The 22,990-nt window shown below is 43.6% G+C and overlaps 1 protein-coding gene across 1 annotated transcript in view; it reads right to left on the bottom strand.

Annotated features, from left to right (window-relative positions):
- The window catches only part of LOC100619480 (collagen alpha-1(XIII) chain), a 127,088-nt gene that overhangs the window by 22,418 nt on the left and 81,680 nt on the right, over nucleotides 1-22,990 (bottom strand). The window contains exons 22-33 of the mRNA XM_056796487.1: nucleotides 22,401-22,445; nucleotides 21,306-21,374; nucleotides 19,181-19,204; nucleotides 18,320-18,382; nucleotides 17,469-17,513; nucleotides 16,806-16,949; nucleotides 14,990-15,088; nucleotides 13,549-13,593; nucleotides 12,611-12,652; nucleotides 9,303-9,329; nucleotides 7,707-7,787; nucleotides 1,788-1,823 (exon numbers count right to left, since the gene is read on the bottom strand). Coding sequence (XP_056652465.1) covers nucleotides 1,788-1,823; nucleotides 7,707-7,787; nucleotides 9,303-9,329; nucleotides 12,611-12,652; nucleotides 13,549-13,593; nucleotides 14,990-15,088; nucleotides 16,806-16,949; nucleotides 17,469-17,513; nucleotides 18,320-18,382; nucleotides 19,181-19,204; nucleotides 21,306-21,374; nucleotides 22,401-22,445 — 720 coding nt within the window. The remainder of the gene's footprint in view (nucleotides 1-1,787; nucleotides 1,824-7,706; nucleotides 7,788-9,302; nucleotides 9,330-12,610; nucleotides 12,653-13,548; nucleotides 13,594-14,989; nucleotides 15,089-16,805; nucleotides 16,950-17,468; nucleotides 17,514-18,319; nucleotides 18,383-19,180; nucleotides 19,205-21,305; nucleotides 21,375-22,400; nucleotides 22,446-22,990) is intronic.

The following is a 22,990-nucleotide window of genomic DNA, read 5'->3' as shown; positions in this document are numbered from 1 at the left end:
TTGGCTGGTTCTGCAGAGAATGGATAGAGGGCCAACTTGTTCCAAATGGAAATTCAATTCAAAGAGCATCTCCTGGTGAGAGTGGGCAGGAGGTCACTTTTGTATCTGATGGAGGGAGAGAACAGGGATGGGATAGACAGATCTGCTGCTGGCCATTATCCTGTGTGACCTTGGACTTTCTCTGTAAAATGAGGGGGCTTGTCCAGCTTGTACACCTTATGCTCTAAGGTCCTTTTTACCTCTGAAATCTAGTTTTTGGTTCTAAGGATTCTTCTTGTTCTGATATTCCATGTTCTAAGGTCCCATTTTATCTTGGAATTCTGCTTTCTCCTTTTCTTTCTCCTCCTCCTCCTCCTTCTTCCCTTACCTTCCATCTTCTAAGGCAGAAGAGAGATAAGGGCTGGGCAATGGAGATTGACTTGCCCAGGATCACACGGCTAGAAAATGTCTGAGTCCAAATCTGAAGCTAGGACCTCCCATCTCTAGGCCTGATGCTAAGCCACCTGGCTGCCCCCTCTGCTCTCCCTTCTAAGGACATTTCCAGCTTTGGCATTCTGTGAAGATGCTTTTCTGTTGGCAAACTTCCAAATGACTTTTGGAGACATGAGTGCTTTTGTGCCTCTACTCTGCCATCTTGGTTCTGACTCTCTCTCAAATCTCTTTCTCAAACTTCCTAAAGATTAGGGAAACTAGAATTGTTCTTTGGTTATGATCCACCTACAGGCAAATGTGTTGTCTTCTGGTGAGGGGTCATTGAGGTTAAATGAGGAGGTATTGAAAGTCTCTCTCAAAATATGGAAATAATATATCCAAAGCCCACCATAGACTGGTAACAGAAAATGCCCACTAATAAAACTACCATAGACAAGAGTGAGATGGACCCAGCTCATAGCATGAGGACAGCGGGAAATAGTGTAATGGGGACATATAGAGAATGTCCCTGATAGCTTTTAGTAGGTAAGGGAGTCCTAGCCAAGATAATCTGGAAAGGGAGATATTGTGATGAAGCAATGACCTTCAAAATGAGTTTCAAAATCAACTGTGTGCATTTGGCAAATCTCTCCATTTGATCATCCTGAACTGAGGAGGGTTTGATGGGAATATTTAGGCTGGAGTCAGCCCTACTTTGGGGTGGAATGGTTAATGAATCCCAATTCAGGATCCTAGAGCCCAGGGAGACCTGGTCTCCAGATGCAGTTCTCTCATGGTGTGGTATTAGGAAATAAGTCCTGGGAAATAAATAACAATTTCACTTCTCTGGACCTTGCCTCTCTGCTCTGTAAAATGAGGTTAGAAGAGATGGCTTTGAAGGATGTTTTGAGCTGAGTTTTATATCCTCCGAGCTCACCTAGCTATGACATTCTGTGTTCTTTCTTCCAAGATTCCTTCCAGCTCTGACATTCTGTGTTCTGAAGACTCCTCAAGTTCTAAGGCCCCCTCCAGCTCTAAAACTCTGTGTTCTAAGATCTTTTCCAACTGACATTGGAAAACAAGGCCCCATTCTAGTTCTGACATACGATGTTCTCTGTTCTAAGGATCCTTCCATCTCTCTCGACATTTCACATTCTGTTTGGAGCTTTCTTCTCTCACATTCAGTAATCTATCTGAACCAGGTGACCCAAAAGAACTCGACAATGCTTTCAAATGAAGCTCTCCTGATTCCTTTGATGGTGGTGGGAAAACATAGTGACTCACAGTATCAACGAAGCTTGAGTGGGACAGAAAGACAAATCACAGGCTGAGGGGTGGGGAGGAGGGAGGTGAGATAATGGAGAAACAAGACTCACCGGTGGCCCAGGCCTGCCGTCCAAACCTGAAGCACCCTGGACAGAAGGGAACGGTTTAACAAAAAAGAAGGCAGGGAGGAACGGGAGGGTGTTGGGGTGGGGAGGAGGGAAGGAGAGAAAAGGACATGGGGAGGGAAGAAGTGAGTGAAGCAATGACTCTGGACAAACATAACGCTCGTCATCAAACAAAACGGGGAAATAAGCTCTGAGGACAGGTGATGGTATTGACACGGAAATCATGATTGGCGACCAGGCAGGGCTCTCTGCAGGGAATGTAGGAAGGAGGCCAAAGTGGCCATCTTGGTCCTTCCTGCTCCCCTCTCATTCACCCTTTCCCTTCTTCCAGACCTCCAACCCTTCCCCTCCAGGCTCTGAACACCCCATTATTTAATGCCACCAAACAGTGTGTATAGTGGAATGCTGGATTGGGTTATGGGGATTTTAGGAAAGGGGAAAGGGTTTATATAATTTATATAATTGTGGAATCAATACTGATTCTGGCAGTATCTTTGTGATCATAGGCAAGTCACAAGCTCTCTGGGTCTCCCTTTCTTCCTCTGTAAGGTAAGAAGGATGGATTAGAGGACCTCTGAGAGTCCTTCTGGCTATAAATCTACAACATCATCAAGGGCAGGGTTGGGGAGGGGAATCGTGGTCACCATTTGTGAAGCTATGGTCCTGGCTATCTGGAGGCAGAGGGTAAGTGAGCACTGACTTAGACCAAGAAGGACTCTGCCCCGTCACTTACGGGAAGAGAAATTTCTTCCTTTTGGTCAAAGTGGGAGATAATAAAAGAAAAAGAAGCCCTTGTGTGGGGATGGTGGGGCAGGTAATGAATGCATTTGGGATTTGGCTTTGAAAATTGTTACCCAGCTCCCAGGAGTGTTCTTGATGACCAGCCCTGGGCAAAAACTCATTCATACATGGCTCTTTCTCTCATTTGTAAAATGGGGGAGATCCTATTTGTACTGCCTACCAAATGGGGTCACTAAGAGAAGAATACTTTGTAAATAGCAATCTGCTATAGAAATATAAGGAATCATCATCATCATCATTATTATTCTGGCATCCCTACATAAAAGTGATTCTGTTGTCCCTTATCATGGCCTATGAGTGACCTTAGGTTCTTGAAGGCCATGAATATGGAGTCTTCCCAAACTAGAAAGGATTTAAGTGAAAGTCTTGAGAAAGACTGCATGTCTGTAATCTGAGGTCCAGTCTTGATACCCATGGGCAAGTGATAAAGACTTTTATATACTTAAAACTGTAACTATTAAAGATGATTGGCAAAGTAATAGAGGAAAGAGGAGAGAGACAGATAGCAAGAGATAAAGGGTGAGAGAGACAAAGAGATTACAAGAGAGGAAAAAGAGATGGAGACAGAGACAAAGAGTGGAAGAGAGAGAGCAGTGGAAAGAGGGAGAGACAATGAAGTGGAAAGAGACAAGAGTGCAATACACACAAAGACAGAGAGACAGAGACAGAGATAGCTGGTCTATGTGTCAGGAGGACCTGAATTCAAATCCTGACACTGCTATATACTGGCTCTGTGACATTGCCCAAATCTTTAATTTTTTTTAAGCCTTTACCTTCTTATTTAAAATAAATACTGTGTATTGGTTCCAAGGCAGGCGTAGAATAAGGGCCAGGCAGTGGGTGGTTAAATGATTTGCCCAGGATCACAGCTAGGAAGTGTCTGAAGCCAGATTTGAACCTAGGACTTCTCATCTCTAGGTTGGCTCTCAATTCACTGAGCCACCCAGCTACCCCCTGGCCAAATCTTTCCAATGCTCCCAGGCTATTCCCAAAATCTCAAAGTTGCAGGGCAGGTGCCCATCTGAATCGATGGAGGGAGTTTCCTAAAGCATTGAGATCACAGTTCTGTTGTAAACAATTCATTCGGCCTGGCTACTAAGGTATGGAAAAGGGTGAAAGGGGGTGACATTGAGTACATCACAAGTCCTTGAAGTAATGTGGTTATGAGGCTTAATATGCTCTCACATTTTGGGGTGATTTCTGTTTTCTTTGAGAATCACAGGGAGGGGGAAATGCTTAAGTCAATGGAATGAAGCTGGAATGGTGGAATTCCTGACATTGTAGACCTAAGTTGGGGAGATATTTTGGGTCAGTGCCATTCTTATATCTCACATCATGCCAGGCAAGTGGCTCTTTTTCCATTTAGAATGGTCTGAATGTCAGAAGGATGATTTGGATTGGAGCCTAGAAATCTTTAAAATGGGGAGCAATGGGCCAATTTCTGCTTTTGCTAGAGTTGGGAATCAGTACTTTGAGAGAGTGTTTGTCCAGACTGAGATGGGGTCAGTTATGAGGTTAGCTGGGGGTCATTCTCTTCCAAGAATTTCATGATAATGGAGTAGAGGGGATTTGGAGTTAGAGGACATGGGTTTGAGCCCTGCCTCTGATAATTCCTCAACTATGAAAGGAGGGAGTTGGACAAGATGATCTCAAAGGTCTCTCCCAGCTCCAAATTTATGGCTCTATGATCTATTTACCTCCCAAGGTTCAAAAGTGAACTATTTCCAAAGGGTAGATCTTTAGGAGGAATAGTTGGCTAGGACCAGCACTGAGGAAGTAGAGACATGACTTACTGAAGGCATTGTCCCAAGATCAGCCTCCCTCATCTTTATCTCTACAGAATAAGAAACTTCTTCAAAGAGACTGACTTATGATCTGCTTGGAGATAAAGTAGCTCTGAGATAGTCTCTGAATGACCATCTCCTTGGAGAAAACAGTGCAAAACTCTTTGACCTCTTTGGAAAACTGGCACATATCTACATGGCATCAAAAATCCATGTAAAATCAAAACATACAAAGTCAGTGAAGTAATGGGATTCTTTGTCTATGTGACATAAAATAGCTGGGCATTTGGAAACATCTTCATAAATAATGGGATTTTCTAGTTTTTATTCAGCAGATGCCATAGAGAATACACTACTGACATCTAACATTTCATCTTTCACAGAGTGGGGAGGTAGCATGTCATAGGAGAGATTTGTGAGGTTCATAGTAAGGAGAGACTTGGTTTCCAATTCTAGTTCTGAGATATCCATTTGCTTCATGGCTCTAACAAGAAATTTAGCCTTCCAAGACTCATTTTCCTCATCCATAATTATAGTTAGCTAATAATAGACAATAATACTTAGAGATAATTGCTTAGGTGCTTTTCCTCATAGTGCTGCTTTGTAAACTTTAAATGAGTTATTATGATGATGATTTTGATTATAAGAACTGGCTATATTAATCATTTGGTACACAATGTATCACAGTGTAAAATATTTGCTAGTTGTTAGCTCTGTGTAGTCTATTTGGATAATTAGATACTTGACTATTTCTACATTTGGTGTATTAGCAGGAGAGCAATTCTGTCTTTTGCTTTTACAGTTTAGTTGTGATTATACAAATGAAATGCATCAAGCTCTAGAAAAACCCAGAGAAAGAATTTCTGGCCTTGTAATTATATAGTAGTGTTTCTTACTGGATTCTTAGACAAGGAACCAGAGTGCAGTAGAGGAATTAATACCATGTAGAGTGAGTGGTTAGAAGGGAATCAATCTGAGAAGGTCATGGGAAAGTATAATATTAGGAATTGGAAGCATTTAACTAGCTATGTGATCTTAGGCAAGACCTTACCCTCTCTAATATTTTCTTTTTTTTTTAAACCCTTACCTTCTATCTTGGAGTCAATACTGTATATTGGCTCCAAGGCAGAAGAGTGGTAAGGGCTAGGCAATGGGGGTCAAGTGACTTGCCCAGGGTCACACAGCTGTGAAGTGTCTGAGGCCAGATTTGAACCCAGGACCTCCCGTCTCTAGGGCTGGCTCTCAATCCACTGAGCTACCCAGCTGCCCCCTCTAATATTTTCTAAAATGATAGTAGTCAGACAAGATGGGAACTCTGGAAGCAGCCGTCTAACTGTTCAAAGAAGAAAAAAATCTAAATGTCAGCCCTGAGGTCACCAGGGCTGAATTAGAAAGCTGAGACCAATGCCTTGGGAAATCTATGAGTGCTGGAAAAGATCATGGAAATAGAGAAATGGAGACTGAGAGAGAAGAAATGGCATGCTACCTGTCACACTAGTTGGGAATGTCAGAATAATCAATGTTGGTTGGTTTCTAGGCTACCAGGCAGGATAGCAGGGACACAGGTGTTAAATCAGCTCCAGTCCTTCCAGACTTGTGAGATGCTGATGTCTCTTGAGTACTGGGGCTCCATCTGCTCTTTGATCCTCAGCTTTGTGAACCTTCATGCCAAGGATGAACCAGCTATTTGGATAGTCTGAGGAACATGGGTTGGAAGTATCAAAAAACTTTAACATTTTTGTGCTGATGGTTGTTGTAGAAATGGGAAAAAGCATGGCAGTATTCCCTGCCACTTGGAGGCCATGATATTTTCTTCTAAGAATAATAGCTGTTCAACTATTATGTTAAACAAAGGTAACCTCAAACATGGAACCTTGCCTTCCTGTTCATAGCAATCATGTTGCTACCAGTCTGGGCTGTTGTGGGATATAATGGTTGGGGAAGGGCAGCTAGGTGTCTCAATAGATTGAGAGCCAGGCCTAGAGATGGGAGGTTTGAGGTTCAAATTTGATCTCAGACACTCCCAAGCTGTGTGACCCTGAGCAAGTCACTTAACCTCCATTGCTTAGCCCTTATCGTTCTTCTGCTTTGGAACCAATACACAGTATTAATTTGAGGAAGGTAAGCATTTATATATATAAAATAAATGCTTACCTTCCTCGAATTATATATATATGGTTGACTCAGTAGATTGTGTTTTCCATAACTGGAGGTTTTCAAGTGGGAGCCAGATGACTAGTCATAGATAGGGAGATTAAGTCATATATTAAGTGTTTATACTGTGCCAGGCAGAGTCACACAGAAGATCAGCAGCATAGAGGAATGAACAGGGAGCTGGCCTAAAATAGAAGGACCTTAGTTCAAGTCCTACCTCTGAACTATCCTAGATATGTTGAAGAATGAATTCATGTTCAAACATGGGTTGGACTAGATGACTTTCCAACTCTGTAAAATATTTTGGGCTTTAAGGATGATTAAGAGTTACCATAAGGAAGAACTGTGGGAGTAGAAACACATAAGAAAAACAAGTGCTTGATCATATGGGTCGATGGGGACATGATTGGAGATATAGACTCTAAATGATCACCCTAGTGCAAATATCAATAATACTATGGAAATAGGTCTTGCTCAATGACACATGTAAAACTCAGTGGAATTGCACGTTGGCTATGGGAGTGGGGGAAGAAGGATTGGGAAAGCACATGAATCTTATAACCATGGAATAATATTCTAAATCAATTAATTAAATAACAATTTCCAAATTAAAAAATAAGTTACCATAAGGGAATAGCTAGATGGCTCAGTGGTTGGAGGGCCAGGCCTGGGAAATGGGAGGTCCTGGATTCAAATCTGGTCTCAGACACTTCCTAGCTATGTGACTCCTGGTCAAATCACTTAACTCTAATTGCCTAGCCCTTACCTCTCTTCTGTCTTGGAACCAATACTTAATGTCGATTCTAAGGCAGCAGGTAGGGGTTTAAAAAAAAGTTATCATATGACCAGAAGACAGGGCATTCTTTCAGGTTACTCTGTTCTCATAAGGACCATATCCTCCATCTCATGGGATTATTGTAATGAAACCTCTCTCTCTCTCTCTCTCTCTCTCTCTCTCTCTCTCTCTCTCTCTCTCTCTCTCTCTCTCTCTCTCTCTCTCTCTCTCTCTCTCTCTCTCTCTCTCTCTCTCTCTCTCTTCATATTCCAGCATGGGTTATGAGTCACATTTCTCCCCTAACTTCCCACCTCCCTCAGGACAGCCCAGCCTGTACTCTTCAGGATCAAACATCTCTCAAAATGCTCTTTCTAGTTCCCAGACACTTACAGGCAATCCCAATGGACCTCGGTCTCCTTTTTCTCCCTGGACACCCTTCTCTCCTTTCATTCCATCACGTCCAGCTTCCCCCTGAAAGAAAGACACATTTTTGGGGGGATCATGATATGCCACTCCCCTAGATAATTCATCTTGGAATTATGGACTGGTAGGCAGGTGTCTGATCCCTAGTTCAGCCACAGCCTCTGTATCCTGGAGGCATTTTGTGATCTTTTCCATCACTAGATAAGATGAATGACCAGACTGGCTATTCAAGTTTACTGAGTGGGATGATTTTTTTAGTGTGGACAGAATAGAGGACCACCATATGGGATGATCCTGGGAACAATGACAAAGCCTTGAGGCTCCAAAATAATCTCTCCCCATGTGTTGATTGCTTAATCAATAAATGAGCATTTATCAGGTGTCTACAATGTGCTTGGCACTGTGCTAAGAGCGAAGATACAAAAGCAATGTAAATAATGATAAAAACCCTATGATCAATACTTTATCTCTTGGACACAGGAGTCCTTGGTTTCTTGGTAAGGGAAAGCTATTCCTCATTTCCTTGAAGTTTTGAGTTTCCCTTGATTTGTACGTGTGTATGTGCACATACATATGTACATGCATTAACCGAGAAGGGTTTGAGACCAGATATGGTAACAATATCCCTTTGGGACTCCTGCCATTCCTGTGACTCCAATCAAAGTGGAAATATCACCAAAGGATGACACTATTACATTGAATGACCAAAATTGATTGATAGCTACAAAGTTGTAATCATTGACCCCTTGGAGTGAGTAGAGGGTGGAGAAGTTTTTGATAGGAAGGGGCTATAAGTCTAGAGTTAGAAGATATCCCAGAAACCATCTAATCTAATCCTGTTATTATTTCCTTGAGGAAATCAAGGCCCAAGGAGGTTAACTAATTTGCTCAAGCCCACGCAGGTAAAAGGCAGAAGCAGAATTTATCTTCTGACTGGAGACAGTCTTCTCCTGTCTTGGTGCCTTTCCTGACACCATCTCACCACCTTTAATGGACTCCCTCCAACTCTATTTGATCTCTCCCTTTATTCAAGGAGGCCTCATTCAGGAGTGACCTCTGCCATGATGTCATCCTTGAGTTCCCCTAGGTGAAAGTGATCTCTCTCAAGTTTCCCAATACTCTTTGCCTGGATCCTTTTTCTGCACTTGTTTAACTTCCCTTATATCTTAGCTGTTGGCATCTATTCCCCCTGCCCTGCTTCCATTAGGCTGTAATTTCCTTAAAGAAAAGGTTTGATTCAGATTTTTATTTTCCAAGTCCCTGGCACAGTGCCTTGCATATAGTAGGTACTTAATACATGTCCATTAAAGGGAAAGGAAATGAGTGGGTGAATGAATGGTGGAAATTCAGAGACATCAACAATCACATGTCAGCAGCAATAGATGCTGATGGAGCACAGGATTTCCTCTCGGATAAGTCCATTTCCACATACCTGCAACATCCATTTTTATTCCTTAGATGGACTAGGAGATGAAGGTCAGCCAAGCCTCTAATCCTTTCTTCCCTTCTTTTACCACCCTGGTCCCTTGGATGAGAGGTGAATAGCAGTCATCCATGACTTACCTTTGGTCCAGGAACACCTTGGAGACCCTGCATTTGGAAGAGAAATAGAGACCATGTAGACGGAATTTCTGGCAGGCTAACCATCTCCTTGACCATGAGGTAGCACAAACTAGAGCTTAGGCATGACAGAGTACCAATGGATTTGGATAGTATGGCCTTATTTGTGATCAACATCTGGGTACAGTTAACAGTGGCCATTGCCAGTTGGATAATTCCACCTGGTAGGCCTTTCTGGACTGGTATGGGGCCCTGGGAATGTGGAACCATTTATACTCAGCCATGGCGAGAGGAAGAATATATGACCTTTTTCATGGGGACCATCATTTGAAGCAATGATAATTTGGGTAAGATGACAATGGGTAGAGTGTCCTGGCTCATAGGGATATGGATTGGAGGTAGGAAGGATGTCACTTTGTTATGGAAACTATGGAACAGTGGAAAGAACACCGGATTTTGGACCAGAAAATGTAGATCTTGATCCTAGTACTTACTACCATGGCAAGACCCTTAACCTCTCTGAGACACAGATTTTTTTCACCTGTAAATTTGGATAATGACATGACTCAGGGATGCTGTGAGGCTCAAAAGAGGTAGATTGTCAATTTTGTCAAACCATGTGAATGTCAGTTGTTATTTCTTTATCTCAACCTTGGTTTCCTCCTGGGGATTATAATATCTGCCCACCTCTATACTTGTGAGGATCAAGCGATTTGTAAAGTACTTTGGAGATCATCAAGCATTCTCCTTGACTCCTCTCTCTTATCTCAACTCCTCATCTCTGCACACCCTATCAGTTGCCATGCCTTGTTGTTTTTGCATCTACTATATGTCTTATATCCATCCTTTTCTCTCTTCTAATAGTTACCATCCTAGTTCATCCCTTGCTTGGACTGTTGCAATTGTTTCTTCACTGGTCTCCCTAGACTCAAGTCTCTCCTCCCTCCAATTCAACATTCACAAAGCTGCCAAACTGGTTTTCTGAAAATGTAAGTATAATTATGTCATTCCCTTATTCAACAATGCCCATAGGCTTCCTGTGGCCTCTAGCATCAAATATAAGCTTCTCTGTTCAGTTTTTAAAACCCCTCATAACCTGGCCCCAACTTTTTTCAACCTTATTATTTATTACTTCCCCTTGCGTGGTCTATAGTCCACTCGAACTGTTGTTCATGACATGCTCGATTTCCTATCTCTGCTTTGCATGGGTTTGTCCACCATGGTTGGACCACATAATCATACCTTCACTTTCCTTTTCTTCCCTTCTCTTTCTTTTCCTTCCCTCTCTCTCTCTCCCTCCCTTCCTTTTTTCTTCTTCCCTCCCTCCCTCCCTTCCTCCCTTCCTCCCTCCCTTCCTTCCTTCCTCCCTTCCTCCTCTTCCTTCCTTCCTTCCTTCCTTCCTTCCTTCCTTCCTTCCTTCCTTCCTTCCTTCCTTCCTCCCTCCCTCCTTCCCTCCCTCCCTCCCTCCCTCCCTCCCTCCCTCCCTCCCTCCCTTCCTCCCTCCCTTCCTCCTTCCTTCCTTCCTTCCTTCCTTCCTTCCTTCCTTCCTTCCTTCCTTCCTTCCTTCCTTCCTTCCTTCCTTCCTTCCTTCCTTTTTCTCTTCTTCCCTCCCTCCCTCCCTCCCTCCCTCCTCCCTCCCTTCCTTCCTTCCTTCCTTCCTTCCTTCCTTCCTTCCTTCCTTCCTTCCTTCCTTCCTTCCTTTTTTCTTCTTCCCTCCCTCCCTCCCTCCCTCCCTCCCTCCCTCCCTCCCTCCCTCCCTCCCTCCCTCCCTCCCTTCCTCCCTCCCTCCCTCCCTCCCTCCCTTCCTTCCTTCCTTCCTTCCTTCCTTCCTTCCTTCCTTCCTTCTTCCTTCCTTCCTTCCTTCCTTCCTTCCTTCCTTCCTTCCTTTTTTCTTCTTCCCTCCCTCCCTCCCTCCCTCCCTTCCTCCCTCCCTCCCTTCCTTCCTTCCTTCCTCCCTCCCTCCCTCCCTCCCTCCCTCCCTTCCTTCCTTCCTTCCTTCCTTCCTTCCTTCCTTCCTTCCTTCCTTCCTTCCTTCCTTCCTTCCTTCCTTCCTTCCTTCCTTCCTTCCTTCCTTCCTTCCTTCCTTCCTTCCTTCTTCCTTCGTTCCTTCGTTCCTTCGTTCCTTCCTTCCTTCCTTCCTTCCTTCCTTCCTTCCTTCCTTCCTTCCCTCCTCACTCCCCCTCTTTTTTGCTTTCTTTCTTATTTCATAGCTACTGACACCTTCTCTCTCCTAAAAAAAATTTCACCTTGACTTATTGTATATGTATCTATTTATGCACTGGTTGTCTCTCCCACTAGAATGTAAGCCCCCTTCAGGCAGGGCCTGGTTAATTTTGTCTTTGTATCCCCAGTGCCTGGCACATTGGATGCCCTTCATAAATACATGCTGGTTGATTGATTTTGCTGAAGGCATGGCTTGAACACTGTGATTCTCTTGGGTTTTTGGGTAAATGGCCAGATATTGTACTGGAGTGATATATCCCACAAGAAAGACATATGTTCATTGGCTTGGGATATGGCCCCTTTAAACAAGTCCTTTGAAGTACAACCATGGAAAGACCGAAGCAGCAGGGCTTGTTTTAAATGGGTCATTTTCTATTTTAATCCTGATGTCCTCGCCAACTTGTTAGCATGTGAGAAGGCAGACAGGAAGGGGAGGATCAGATGCCTCATAGCAAAGGGTTAAGTAAATACTGGGCACTGTTTCTTGACAGATGGGGTCCTGGAGGGTGGTACACCAGATGTCCCAGCATCCTGAGCCAATGGCTCCCCCTTTCATTAAAAAAAAAGTGCTGCTCTTACTCAGGACAAGCCTTCGTAATGTTTCTGAGGTTTGATTCAATTAAACAAAGACTGATTAAGTCCCTACTATGTGTGCTAGGTGCTGGGGATAGAAGCAATCCCTGCGTGAAGGAACTTTCACACCTCTGGGCAGACGTAACATTTGATTTGCGTAAGGAAAGAGGACAGGACAGGAGAGGGCTGCTATATGAGGGAAGTCAAGGGATTGTGGGCTTTATATCTGATACCACCTAATCCAACCCCCTCATTTTACAGATGAGGAAACTGAGACCCAGAAAAGGCAAGAAACATGCCCAAAGTCACACAGTTAATCATGTAGAAATATCATGATTCAAATTTAGTTCTTCCCACTCAGAATACCATTCTCCTTCATCATATTTCCTCCCTGGAGGGAACTAATTTGTAGGATACTCAAGGGAGATGTCAACCATGGCATTATGGAGACCATAGATGGATTGAAATGCCTTTATCATAAACCCACAAGCTCAAAGTCAATAATGAGAACTTACTGTAGGTCCTGGGGGACCCTCTGGCCCTGGTGGTCCAGATACCTGAAAGCCAAGAAAGAAATTCATCAGGAAAGCAAATGTTTTGCTAAATAATTCTGAAACAACAGAAGGCCTTCTTACAGTTCATAGAATCAATAGTACAGGAAGAGGCTTTCAAATCCAGAGCTTTAGGGTTCACTTTAAAGGACCAGGTCTGGGTTGGGACTCCAAGGTTAAGGAAGAATAGAACGATGTGCAGAATACAGAGAATGTCTCAAGGACATTCAAACCTCTACCCTTCCCAAATATAAAGAAATAGGATATGGTCTTACTGGGGTGGGCTCATTCTCCATTGACAGATCCTGAATCCAGAGATGATTTAATGAGTTTCTATGGCCAAATGAATTTACCTGGTGGCCAAACCATTGGTGATAAAGCTCTCATGTTCTATCAGATTTTAGCTACAGGGTTAGTAGCCATTGGGCTGGGACACCTGCCCAGCTTGGCAAGACGTGTTCCACTGACAGTCCTGCAGAGCTCTGAGTTATCAGCATGCTACAATGGGAACACCAAATGAATATATTAAAGGACACACACACACACACACACACATGCGCACACGCACATGCACACGCACACACAGGCTTTAGACAAGTTAAATTGAGCCTAATGAGGAGCCATGATGGCAAACCAGATTCTCTGTCTCTGACTTTAGAAGTGATGTCACAAAAATCAGTCATATCCTTCCACTAACAAGCTTTGGAGCTTGGTCTAGAACCAAATCCTAGGATGGACAATGGGGCTTCCACAGGAGAGGAGGTTCTTACAGTTCTCTCAGGTAACCGAGAACATACTTCAAAATGAGGGAGAGTGAAGAGCCTTGTAGAGTACTTGGGCTTCTCTGGTGAGGAAAATGAGGTCCTCATGAGCTTAAATTAGGAGGAAGAAAGCTTACGTACCGCTGCTCCTGGATCTCCCTTCTCTCCAGGTTCTCCTTTCTCTCCCTGTGAATGCAACATGTTGGTGTGAATACCTGTACCAATGAGAGCCTCTACTCAACTTGGTGAAATTCTACAAACATTTATGAAAGTGCCTACTGTGTACCCATTCATCAAACACTTCAAATCTCTGGCAGATTGGAGCACATCTAAATGAGGATGACTAGGACAAGGAGGGGCCATGTGATAAAAGGACTTCCTTAAAGAAATGGGGAGATTTAACTTGGAGAAGACCAGAGAGGGTGGTGGTGGAGAATTCAGATTTGAACCCAGATGAGAAAACCACTGTAGGCTGGTTCAGTGTGCAGACCAATCTTCTTGACCATTAAAGCTGCCTGACTACATGAGATCAGAACTTCTTTTTAATGATTCTATGTAAGCGGAGGCTAAGTAACCATCTGTTAGGGGTCTGGGTGTGGGGGGCTGGACTCCAGGAGCAGAATGAGGCCCATTTTTGGACATGGTCAATCTGGCAATTTATTTTGCTTGAATATGTGTATTTGACAGAAGGGTTTTGTTTTTCTTTTCTTTCTTCTCCCTCCCTCCAGGCCATCTAGATGGAAAGGAGAGAAATGAATTTTTGATAATTGAAAAAACCAAATAAAAAAGAAAAAAGAGAATATATAGTAATTTTTCAAGTAAACATCTGTCAGGGGTTTTCTAGAAAGATTTTTATCTTGGATGAATGTTTGCACTAGATGGTCTTTTGCTTCCAAGATGATCCTCGTAGGATTTGGAGCTGGAAGGGCCCATGGAGATCATTGTCTCTAACCCTCTTGTTTAACAAATGAGGAAATTAAGTCCCAGAGATGCTTAGTAACTTGCCCAAGGTTCCAAAGTTACACAGGGAGAAAGCATCAGAGTCAGAATTTGAACCCAGGTTCTCAGACTCCATTTATCTTCCGCCTACTTCTCAAAAGAATTAACCCCCCCCACCCCAAATATTTCATCATCAGGAGCTCCCAGTAAGGAAACTCCCTCTCCCAATGCCCTTGGTCATCTTAGTGAGACTTGCCCAATGTCAACCAGCTTGACCCCAGGCCATCTTCTTGATCCAAGACAGGTGGTCTCTCTTTCTACCATTCCCCTGCTGTTCCTATGATTTTGTGAAGTCTAGGCGTCCTTTAGAGGGGAAACTGTAAGCCAGCAGATCTAGGGAGCTCTAGCCAAGGCTCCTTCTAATCTCTGAAATACTTTCTGCAGAGATGGAAGCTCCTAACACGGGAGGCACCACAGTTAGTGGTTAGCGTCACAGGAAGCTACTTCCCATCCTTGCCCTGAAGGATGGGGGTTAGTGCAGTTCTTGGCTCAGGGCTAGATTGACTCTGGCAGCAGAATCGAAGTTACCCTCCACCTCCACCTTCACCTGCCTCAAGACATCCTCATGGTAGGACCCTCTTACTGTAAATCCCGGGAGCCCAATTGGGCCGGGCAGTCCTGTGGCTCCTGGTCTCCCTTGGTCACCTGGTTCTCCTTTTTCTCCGGTGGGGCCATCAAGACCCTACAGATTGACAAAGATGGCTGGTTAGTTAGTTAGGTTTGGGGTTGGCTATCTCAAAGCACTTTGGTGGCATGCATTTGTGGCTCCCTTCCTGGCCAGGGGTAAAAGGGTATTATTGAAGAGGGCACCAATGTCTTTGATGGAAAAATGGAGGCACAGAGAGGAAGGGGTTTCCCTTAGGCAACTTCTTGAGACATTCAGAAAAGCAATGCCTACTCTCTAAGCTTGACTTGACATGACCTTCAGACCCCAAAGGTACATGGGTGAATTAAGGGACCCCAAGATTCAAAAGGAGGTGATCTAAGTCAAGCTCCTTATTTTACAAAGAAGGCAACTGAGGCTTGGAGGGTCTAATGTTCTGTGCCAAGGTTGTACAGGAACAAGCAGCAAAGCCAGAATTTGAACCCAGGTTCCCTGACTCCAAAGCCAGTGCTCTTTCCAGGACATCATTATTGCTGTCTTGTGTTTACTTTATATTTAATCTATGGAAGATTTCATGAAGTACTTTAAATTACCTGGTGTACCAGAAGGGGAAGGTATGGCTAATCCCATCAGTCACACATTCATGGATGCATGGCTCCTCAATGGCTCAACCTGCACTAGGGTCTCCTTGAGGCAGTGCAGTACAATAGAAAGAGCAATGGGCTTGGGGGCTGGGAATTTGGGAGTTGAGGGATGGGTTTGCTGTGGGATCTAAAGCAAGTCAAGTATCATCTCTGGGTTTCATTTTCTACATCTGTCAAATGAGAGGGTAAGTCTGGCTAGAGAAGCAGTGTGGTAGAAGCGAAATAATGGAGGGAGGATTTGGATTCAAATCCTGCCTCTGCTCTTTACTCCCCTCCCTCGGTCTCAGTTTCCTCAACTGGAAAATGTGAGGGTTGGATAAGAATACTTTGGAGGCCCATTTTCGCTCTGAATCCTTTAGTTCTTAAGGTTGTTTCCATATCAAAAGAAGGGAACAAACATTTATTAGGCACCTACTATGAGCTGGGCTCTGCACTAAGTGCTTTGCAAATATCTCACTTGTTCCTCACAACAGCTCTGGGAGATAGATGCTATTAGTATCTCCTTAATTTTAATTATATTAATATCTCTTAATTTACAGATGAGGAAACTGAGGCAGAGGTTAAGTCACTTGTACAAGGTCACAAAGTCAATGAGTGCCTGAGGCTGGATTTGAACTTGGGTCTAACCGATTCCAGGACCTGCTTCATCTAACATTCCGATTAAATGATTCCTAGTTCAGAGATCTCTCCCAGTACACTAAACTGACTTCACTGGGGAAGAAAAAGGAAAAATTTTGGTGGCTTTAATTTCTGGGATTCAAATTCTTGGCTCTGAATAGTACCTGACACCACTGAGTGAAAGTGAAGGGGTTCACTTGACCGAGACCACAACAACTTTCACCCAAACTTAGAGCTTCAAGGTTTAAAAAGCATTTTCTTTTGAGTCAAATAGTGTGAATATTATTATCCCCATTTTAGAAATGGGGAAACTGAGGCTTGGATTTCAGAAGGAACCCACCCAGAATTACACAGTTGAAAAGTGACAGATCTAGATTCTGACCCAGGTCTCCTGACTCCAGCCTCAGGGTACTTTCTGTCTTACTTCTCTGTTTCTCTAAGTATGCACTTATAAGCACTCACTGTATACAGTGAGGAGAGGAGAGGGATGGGGGCTGAAGAACAAGGGAAGCAAATCATCTCTGCTAACTTACCGGGGAACCAACTTGTCCTGCCTCCCCTTTCTCCCCAGGTGTCCCCACATTTCCTTTTTCTCCTTTTAGCCCTGGAGGTCCATCCTTTCCTTGTGGCCCTTGGGGACCAGGGAGCCCGACCTCTCCTGGTTTGCCTCGAGGTCCCTAAAGCAAATACAGGCAATTCTTGCTTATATGTGCTAATGATAAGAAGAACAGTTAACAGGTAAGTAGAACTTTCAAGCTTGCAAAGTATTTGACATATATTCTTTCATTTTATGCTCATAACCTGGTGAAGCAGGTATTTTTGTGATCTCCATTTTACAGATGAGGAAACTGAGGCTGAGAGAGGTGGCTAGGGCCACACAGGCAGTAAAGTAGAAGAGCCAGGATTTGAACCTCAATCTTTTGGTTTGTAAATCCAATGGGATTTTCCCCAGACTATACAATGCTGTTTTCATAGAACTTCACTGAAAGGGTGATTCCTGACTTTAACTGGTTTTTTATGGTTTCAGCCTTGCTTGGGATCTTTTCAGATTGGACCACTCATTCCACCACTTCTATGCCTCTACAATATTCTCTCAAGCCTCTGAATTTTGATCTGCATCTTGTCTCCTTAAGTTAGAAGTCATTTTTGGTGGTTTGTTGGGGAGCCATTGTATGAACCTGGAGATATGCTCTTACCTTTTCCCCATCATGTCCTGGAGGACCTGGCAGACCAATTTCCCCCTAAAGCAGAGAATGGTAAGAAGTCACTCTATTCAAAGTCTCTATCACTTTTTAAAATTGTGACATTAGGATGAGTGTTTCATGGTAGCAACCACCATAGATTAGTGATGTCAGGAGCTGGATGGGCTGCCATTTTGAATAGTATTCTACTATAAGTTTTTTTTTTAACCCTACCCTTCCATCTTAGAATCAATACTGTGAATTGGTTTCAAGGAAGAAGAGCAGTAAGGGCTAGGCAATGGGGGTTAAGTGACTTGTCCAGGGTGATACAGCTAGGAAGTATCTAAGGCCAAATTTGAACCCAGGACCTCCCATCTCCAGGCCAGGTTCTCTATCCATTGAGCCACCTAGCTCAATGGTTTCCATAAAGAGTGACTTAGGTTACCCTAGTCTCTGAGAAAAAAGAGGGAACTGACAGATGGTTTGTGAGGAGAATTTGCAAGGTAATAATTAAAGTGGCCCTGTTTTGTCTCAGATTCCACAGGAATATAATTAAAATCCAAAAAGAATATGAATGGGAGGAAGATCATGACACAAAAGTGAGAATTACAGAGCAGTAATGATGGAAGGTGGAAAATGCTGTCCACTGGGAAATGAGGGACTTCAGGTATTGGTGGGAATTACAGGTCATGGGGAAGAGGGGAAAGAATTACAAGATTTATATCCTTTGGGTACTCTTGGGGGTGGTTGGGAATCTGAGAGAATTATATATATAGGACAGGCATTAAACAAGAGAAGGAAAGTGGCTGCAGTCAAATAATATTCTGGGTTTTCTGGAGTTTGGGGTAGAAAAATGAATACTTTACCTTTTGTCCTGGTACACCAGGAGCTCCTGGTGGGCCAGTTTGTCCTGGGAGTCCGGGGGGTCCCTAGGGGCAAAAAAAAAGAGATTGATCTTGAATTAGGATGCTTAAATGAACCAAAGGAAGGTCAGTTCTATTCTATCACTTTTGAAGTACTTTTGAAACTATTTTAATTCATAGATATTGGACACAAAAATCATAAGCCATAAGATTCTTTCTCATGAAAAATTTTATCATCTCATACTCCCTGGCTACTGGTTTTTTGTCATTCCAGCAGTTAATAGATAATCATTGTGTTTTCCTTGATTTATAGTTGAAAGGAGTCTCAGAGGTCACTTAGTCCAAACCCATCATTTTAGAGATGAAAGAATTTTGATCTGGGGAGGTTAAATTTACCAAGGTCATACAGTATCACAGGATCATAGAGCTGGACAGATCTTAGAGGTCATCTAGTCTAATCTCCCCATTTTATGGAGGAAGAACCTATTGCTTGGAAATCATTTTTATGAGACCAGGTAATTAAACGAAACACGAAGATCTCTTGTTGTTCTTAGTAGCAGCACTCCCCAAACCTGAGTGTTTGACAGGGACCACTAAGCGATATGTCATGGAGCACCAGGTAGGGTAAGTCATGGTTATGGCCTTGGACTCAGGTTATGGTCACACTGTCCTCTTCTTGTAACAAGAGTTGCATATCCATCACAATTTCATCAACCACTTAGTGTCACCTTCCATTCCTTCCAAACTTGTTCCAGCTTTCCAAAGGGGAGAAGCCCTAAATGCCAGATCCAACTCCCTGAAGCCAACTCTTAAGGCATCTCTGCCCATCTGAGGACAAGGGGGCAGCAAAAAACGGGCACTCACCATCAAGGCCAAAGTGCGGATCTCCTGCAAAGCAATCATCACAAAGTCAACAGTTTGGCAACTCAAGACTCATCTGAGAAATTGTCCAATCACAACACCCCACTGGCCAGACAAGGGCCACAATACTAGTTTGGATGATAATGGAGGAGGGTGGGTCTGGGCTACCTTTCTATGAAGACTTCAGGATAGAGATGGGAGATGTTTTCTGAGCAGACATAGATAGGGATATTTCACCCTAGACTCAATGATCCTTAGTAGCCACAGAACCATAGGTTCAGAGTTGGGTGGCCTTAGAGGCCATCTAATCCGACCTCCTCATTTTACAGATGAGGAAACTGAGATTTAGAGGATTTAAATGATTTGTTTTGAGTCACACACCCAGTAGGTATCAGAAGAGGATCCCCTCGACTCCACATCTAGTATTCTCTCTGCTAAAGGTCACTCCTATGCCTGGTCCCCATTTTCCTTTTCTTCAAACACTGATGCTAGGCTTCTTTGGTTGAAGCTGAAGATCACAGCTGTTCCTGGAACCAGAGTAGCTGGCATAGCTGCTTGTGGCTAGAACAATTCATGGCCAATGAGGGCATTCACTTTGCTTATCTGACTGTATTTGATCTTTATTCCAAGGTTGGAATTTTTTTCTTTTCCTATTTTTTCTTCACTTGATAAAGAGGAGAGAGGAAGGAGGGAAAAAGAGAATGTTTCTTAATTGGAAAGAAATAATAAAATTTAAAAAGTGACTCTAGTCATCCCCTCCATTCCTCTCAGGGATTATAAGAGGAAGTATTGGAATGTTTCCCTGAAGTTGATATTCCTCTTGGAGGTCACTGAGGAGGAGCTGGCCTTAGGCAGATGAGGAGAAAAGAGAATTGGAAGCTTGAGTTTAAACCCCAATTGTTTCTTTGATCTGTGAAAAGGTGTGTGTGTGTGTGTGTGTGTGTGTGTGTGTGTGTGTGTGTGTGTGAGAGAGAGAGAGAGAGAGAGAGAGAGAGAGAGAGAGAGAGAGAGAGAGAGAGAGAGAGAGAGAGAGAGAGAGTATAAGCTATGAACAGGACTTCGGGGGCCATTTATACCAACTGTCTCATTTTACAGATGAGTTGTTCATCCTTCATTTAGAAGAGGGCCAATGATACCACAGAATGATGTCTTGACTTTGAGATCAAGGGAATTTAAGTTATTTATTCAAGGACATACTAGTAAGCTCATAAAATCCCAGATAGAGAGCTGGAAGGGACTTCTGAAGCCATCTATTTTTGCTCTTCCATTTTACAGATGAGGGGACTGACTCTCAGGGAAGTTAAGTGACTTGCCCAAGATAATACAAGTAGCAATAGTCAGAGGTAGTTACAAATGGTGAATCAGTGGGCATGTCTATGTTGGCAAGCTTTTGACCCATCTTATAAAAGGAGGAAAGAAATTTTTAATGTTCTTTACATACCCATCCTTTCTCCTCTTCTCTTCCCCTTCCCCTTCTCTCAGAACTCGGATTTCAAGGCACACCTTTTTTGGTGACCATAGGGTATCAGGAAATCTTGATTCAGGCCCATTTGTCTATATGGTGGAATACCTATAGACCAGCTGCATTCAGGGCAAGCCAGATCACTTGGGCCACAGAGATTGTGTAGTCCAATTTCCTCATTTTATGGAGGAGGAAATTGAGATCCCAAAATGGGAAATGACAACGTCACATAGTTAGCAAACAGCAGTGTCAGGACTCAAACACAAATCCTTTGACTTGAAATCCAGGGCTCCTTGTGCTGCTCCACACTGCCAAAGTCATCTTTGGGCATAACTTGGAGCAATGGCACTTCTGATGGGGAAGGAAGGAAAAGGGATGTTAAGGGAGCAGTAGGGCTCTCCCATTCTTAGCAACTTGACCTAATTGCCTGGCAGCTGTGAAAATGTCATGCCCAAACCATTCATTATTGTTTTTTTTTGCCTTTTATACATGATCCTAATGACCAGAATGTCTTCCAGAGCCATGATCTCTGACTGAGCTTCCCCCTTGGCATCTCTTAGAACATGGAGGATGAGGAACTTTGATGAAGAGAGTTCAAGGACATGGGGGAGCAGAGAGTCCTTTTAGACTGAGCAGGGGATGGAAGGGATTGCCAAGACCTCTCACCTGGAGAGCTTCATTGATATTTCCATTGTAATCCACCATTTCTCCTTTGCCTGGCTCTCCTTTGACACCCTGTAAAACAGATTGGACACCCTGATTAAGATATCTGGAGATGCTTGGCAGCTGGTCTTCACATGTGTGATGTTAGAACTTCCTCCTTCCTTCCTTCCTTCCTTCCTTCCTTCCTTCCTTCCTTCCTTCCTTCCTTCCTTCCTTCCTTCCTTCCTTCCTTCCTTCCTTCCTTCCTTCCTTCCTTCCTTCCTTCCTTCCTTCCTTCCTTCCTTCCTTCCTTCCTTCCTTCCTTCCTTCCTTCCTTCCTCCCTTCCTCCCTCCCTCCCTCCCTCTCTTCCTTCCTTCCTTCCTTCCTTCCTTCCTTCCTTCCTTCCTTCCTTCCTTCCTTCCTTCCTTCCTTCCTTCCTTCCTTCCTTCCTTCCTTCCAAAAATCCTTACCTTCTATCTTAGAATCAGTACTATGTATTGGTTCCAAGGCAGAGGAGTGGTAAGAACTAAGTGACTGGGATTAAATGACTTGTCCAGTGTCACACAGCTAGGAAGTATTGGAGGCCAGATTTGGACCAGGATCTCCTGTCTCCAGGCCTGGTTCTCGATCCACTCAGCACCTAGCTGCCCCAAGGACAGTGCCACCATATAGTGACAGATTTTGGATCTAGTCAACCTGCCAAGGCAGGTGATTGACCAGGAATTTTCTGTTTCTGGGGGACAAAAGGCTCCCTTGAGGGAATTCTGGATTCCTTTTGGGAGAAGACTCTGGAGCTTCTAGAGAGGCTTCCTCCAGGGAATTCTAGCGGTTCCAGAGGTATCTATTAGGGAATTCTGGAATTCCCAGAGAAGCTCTAGAGAGCATTCTGCTAGAAAATCCTCAAGTTCCCATAGAAGCTCCTCGGAGGGAATTTTAGAGTTGCCAGAACAGATTCTGCTAGGGAATTCAAGTCTGCAGAAAGGACACTGAGGCTAACTAAGCTGAGTCTTCTTGATCTTCTTAGTGCTTCTAGTTCGATCGCAGCAACTCAAAGCATTTAAGCTGTTTGGGGGCTGAGAATCCCAAGTAGGAAGTAATTGGTTAAATGGTGGACTCACCTTTGGGCCAATGGGTCCCTGTTCTCCAGGTGCTCCGATTTCCCCCTGTAACACAATCAAGGCAGAAAGATAGATGGGTACCAGGATGCTGATTCTCTCCAGATGGCCTTGCCCGCAAGGTCAGAACATGAGGGGTTGCCAGAGGACTGATCCTAGTGTATCTGCCACTGGTGGGTTTTATATGTAAGATTGGAAGGTAGGAGTTTCCTTCTCCACTGCCAATATTGGTGGATAGTAAGGGGGATTCTTTTATGAAGGTTACATATGTCAGGAGGTACTTTCTGATTCTGGTACATCCTGGCCATGTTATTCTGAGCTGTTCTGAAGTTCTCAGTACCCTAGGCAAGTCTTTAAGAGCCCAGGATACAAAGAAGGTGCACGGTGAGTTTTCTCACCAAGAATCCTCTATATTAATAAATCATCAGTCTGGGCCAAAATTATTATTGTTAACATGGTTGTTATTTGGTCATCTCTGACTCTTTGTGACTCCACTTGGTATTTTCTTGACAAATGTCCTAGAGTGGTTGGCCATTTCCTTCTCCAGCTCATTTTACAGATGAGGAAACTGAGGCAAACAAGACTTGCCCAGG

This window comes from Monodelphis domestica, chromosome 1, assembly GCF_027887165.1.
Source record: "Monodelphis domestica isolate mMonDom1 chromosome 1, mMonDom1.pri, whole genome shotgun sequence".
In the NCBI taxonomy this organism is placed as follows: Eukaryota; Metazoa; Chordata; class Mammalia; order Didelphimorphia; family Didelphidae; genus Monodelphis; species Monodelphis domestica.
The sequence above is the reverse complement of the archived record's forward strand: the minus strand, read 5'-3'. Positions and strand labels throughout refer to the sequence as shown.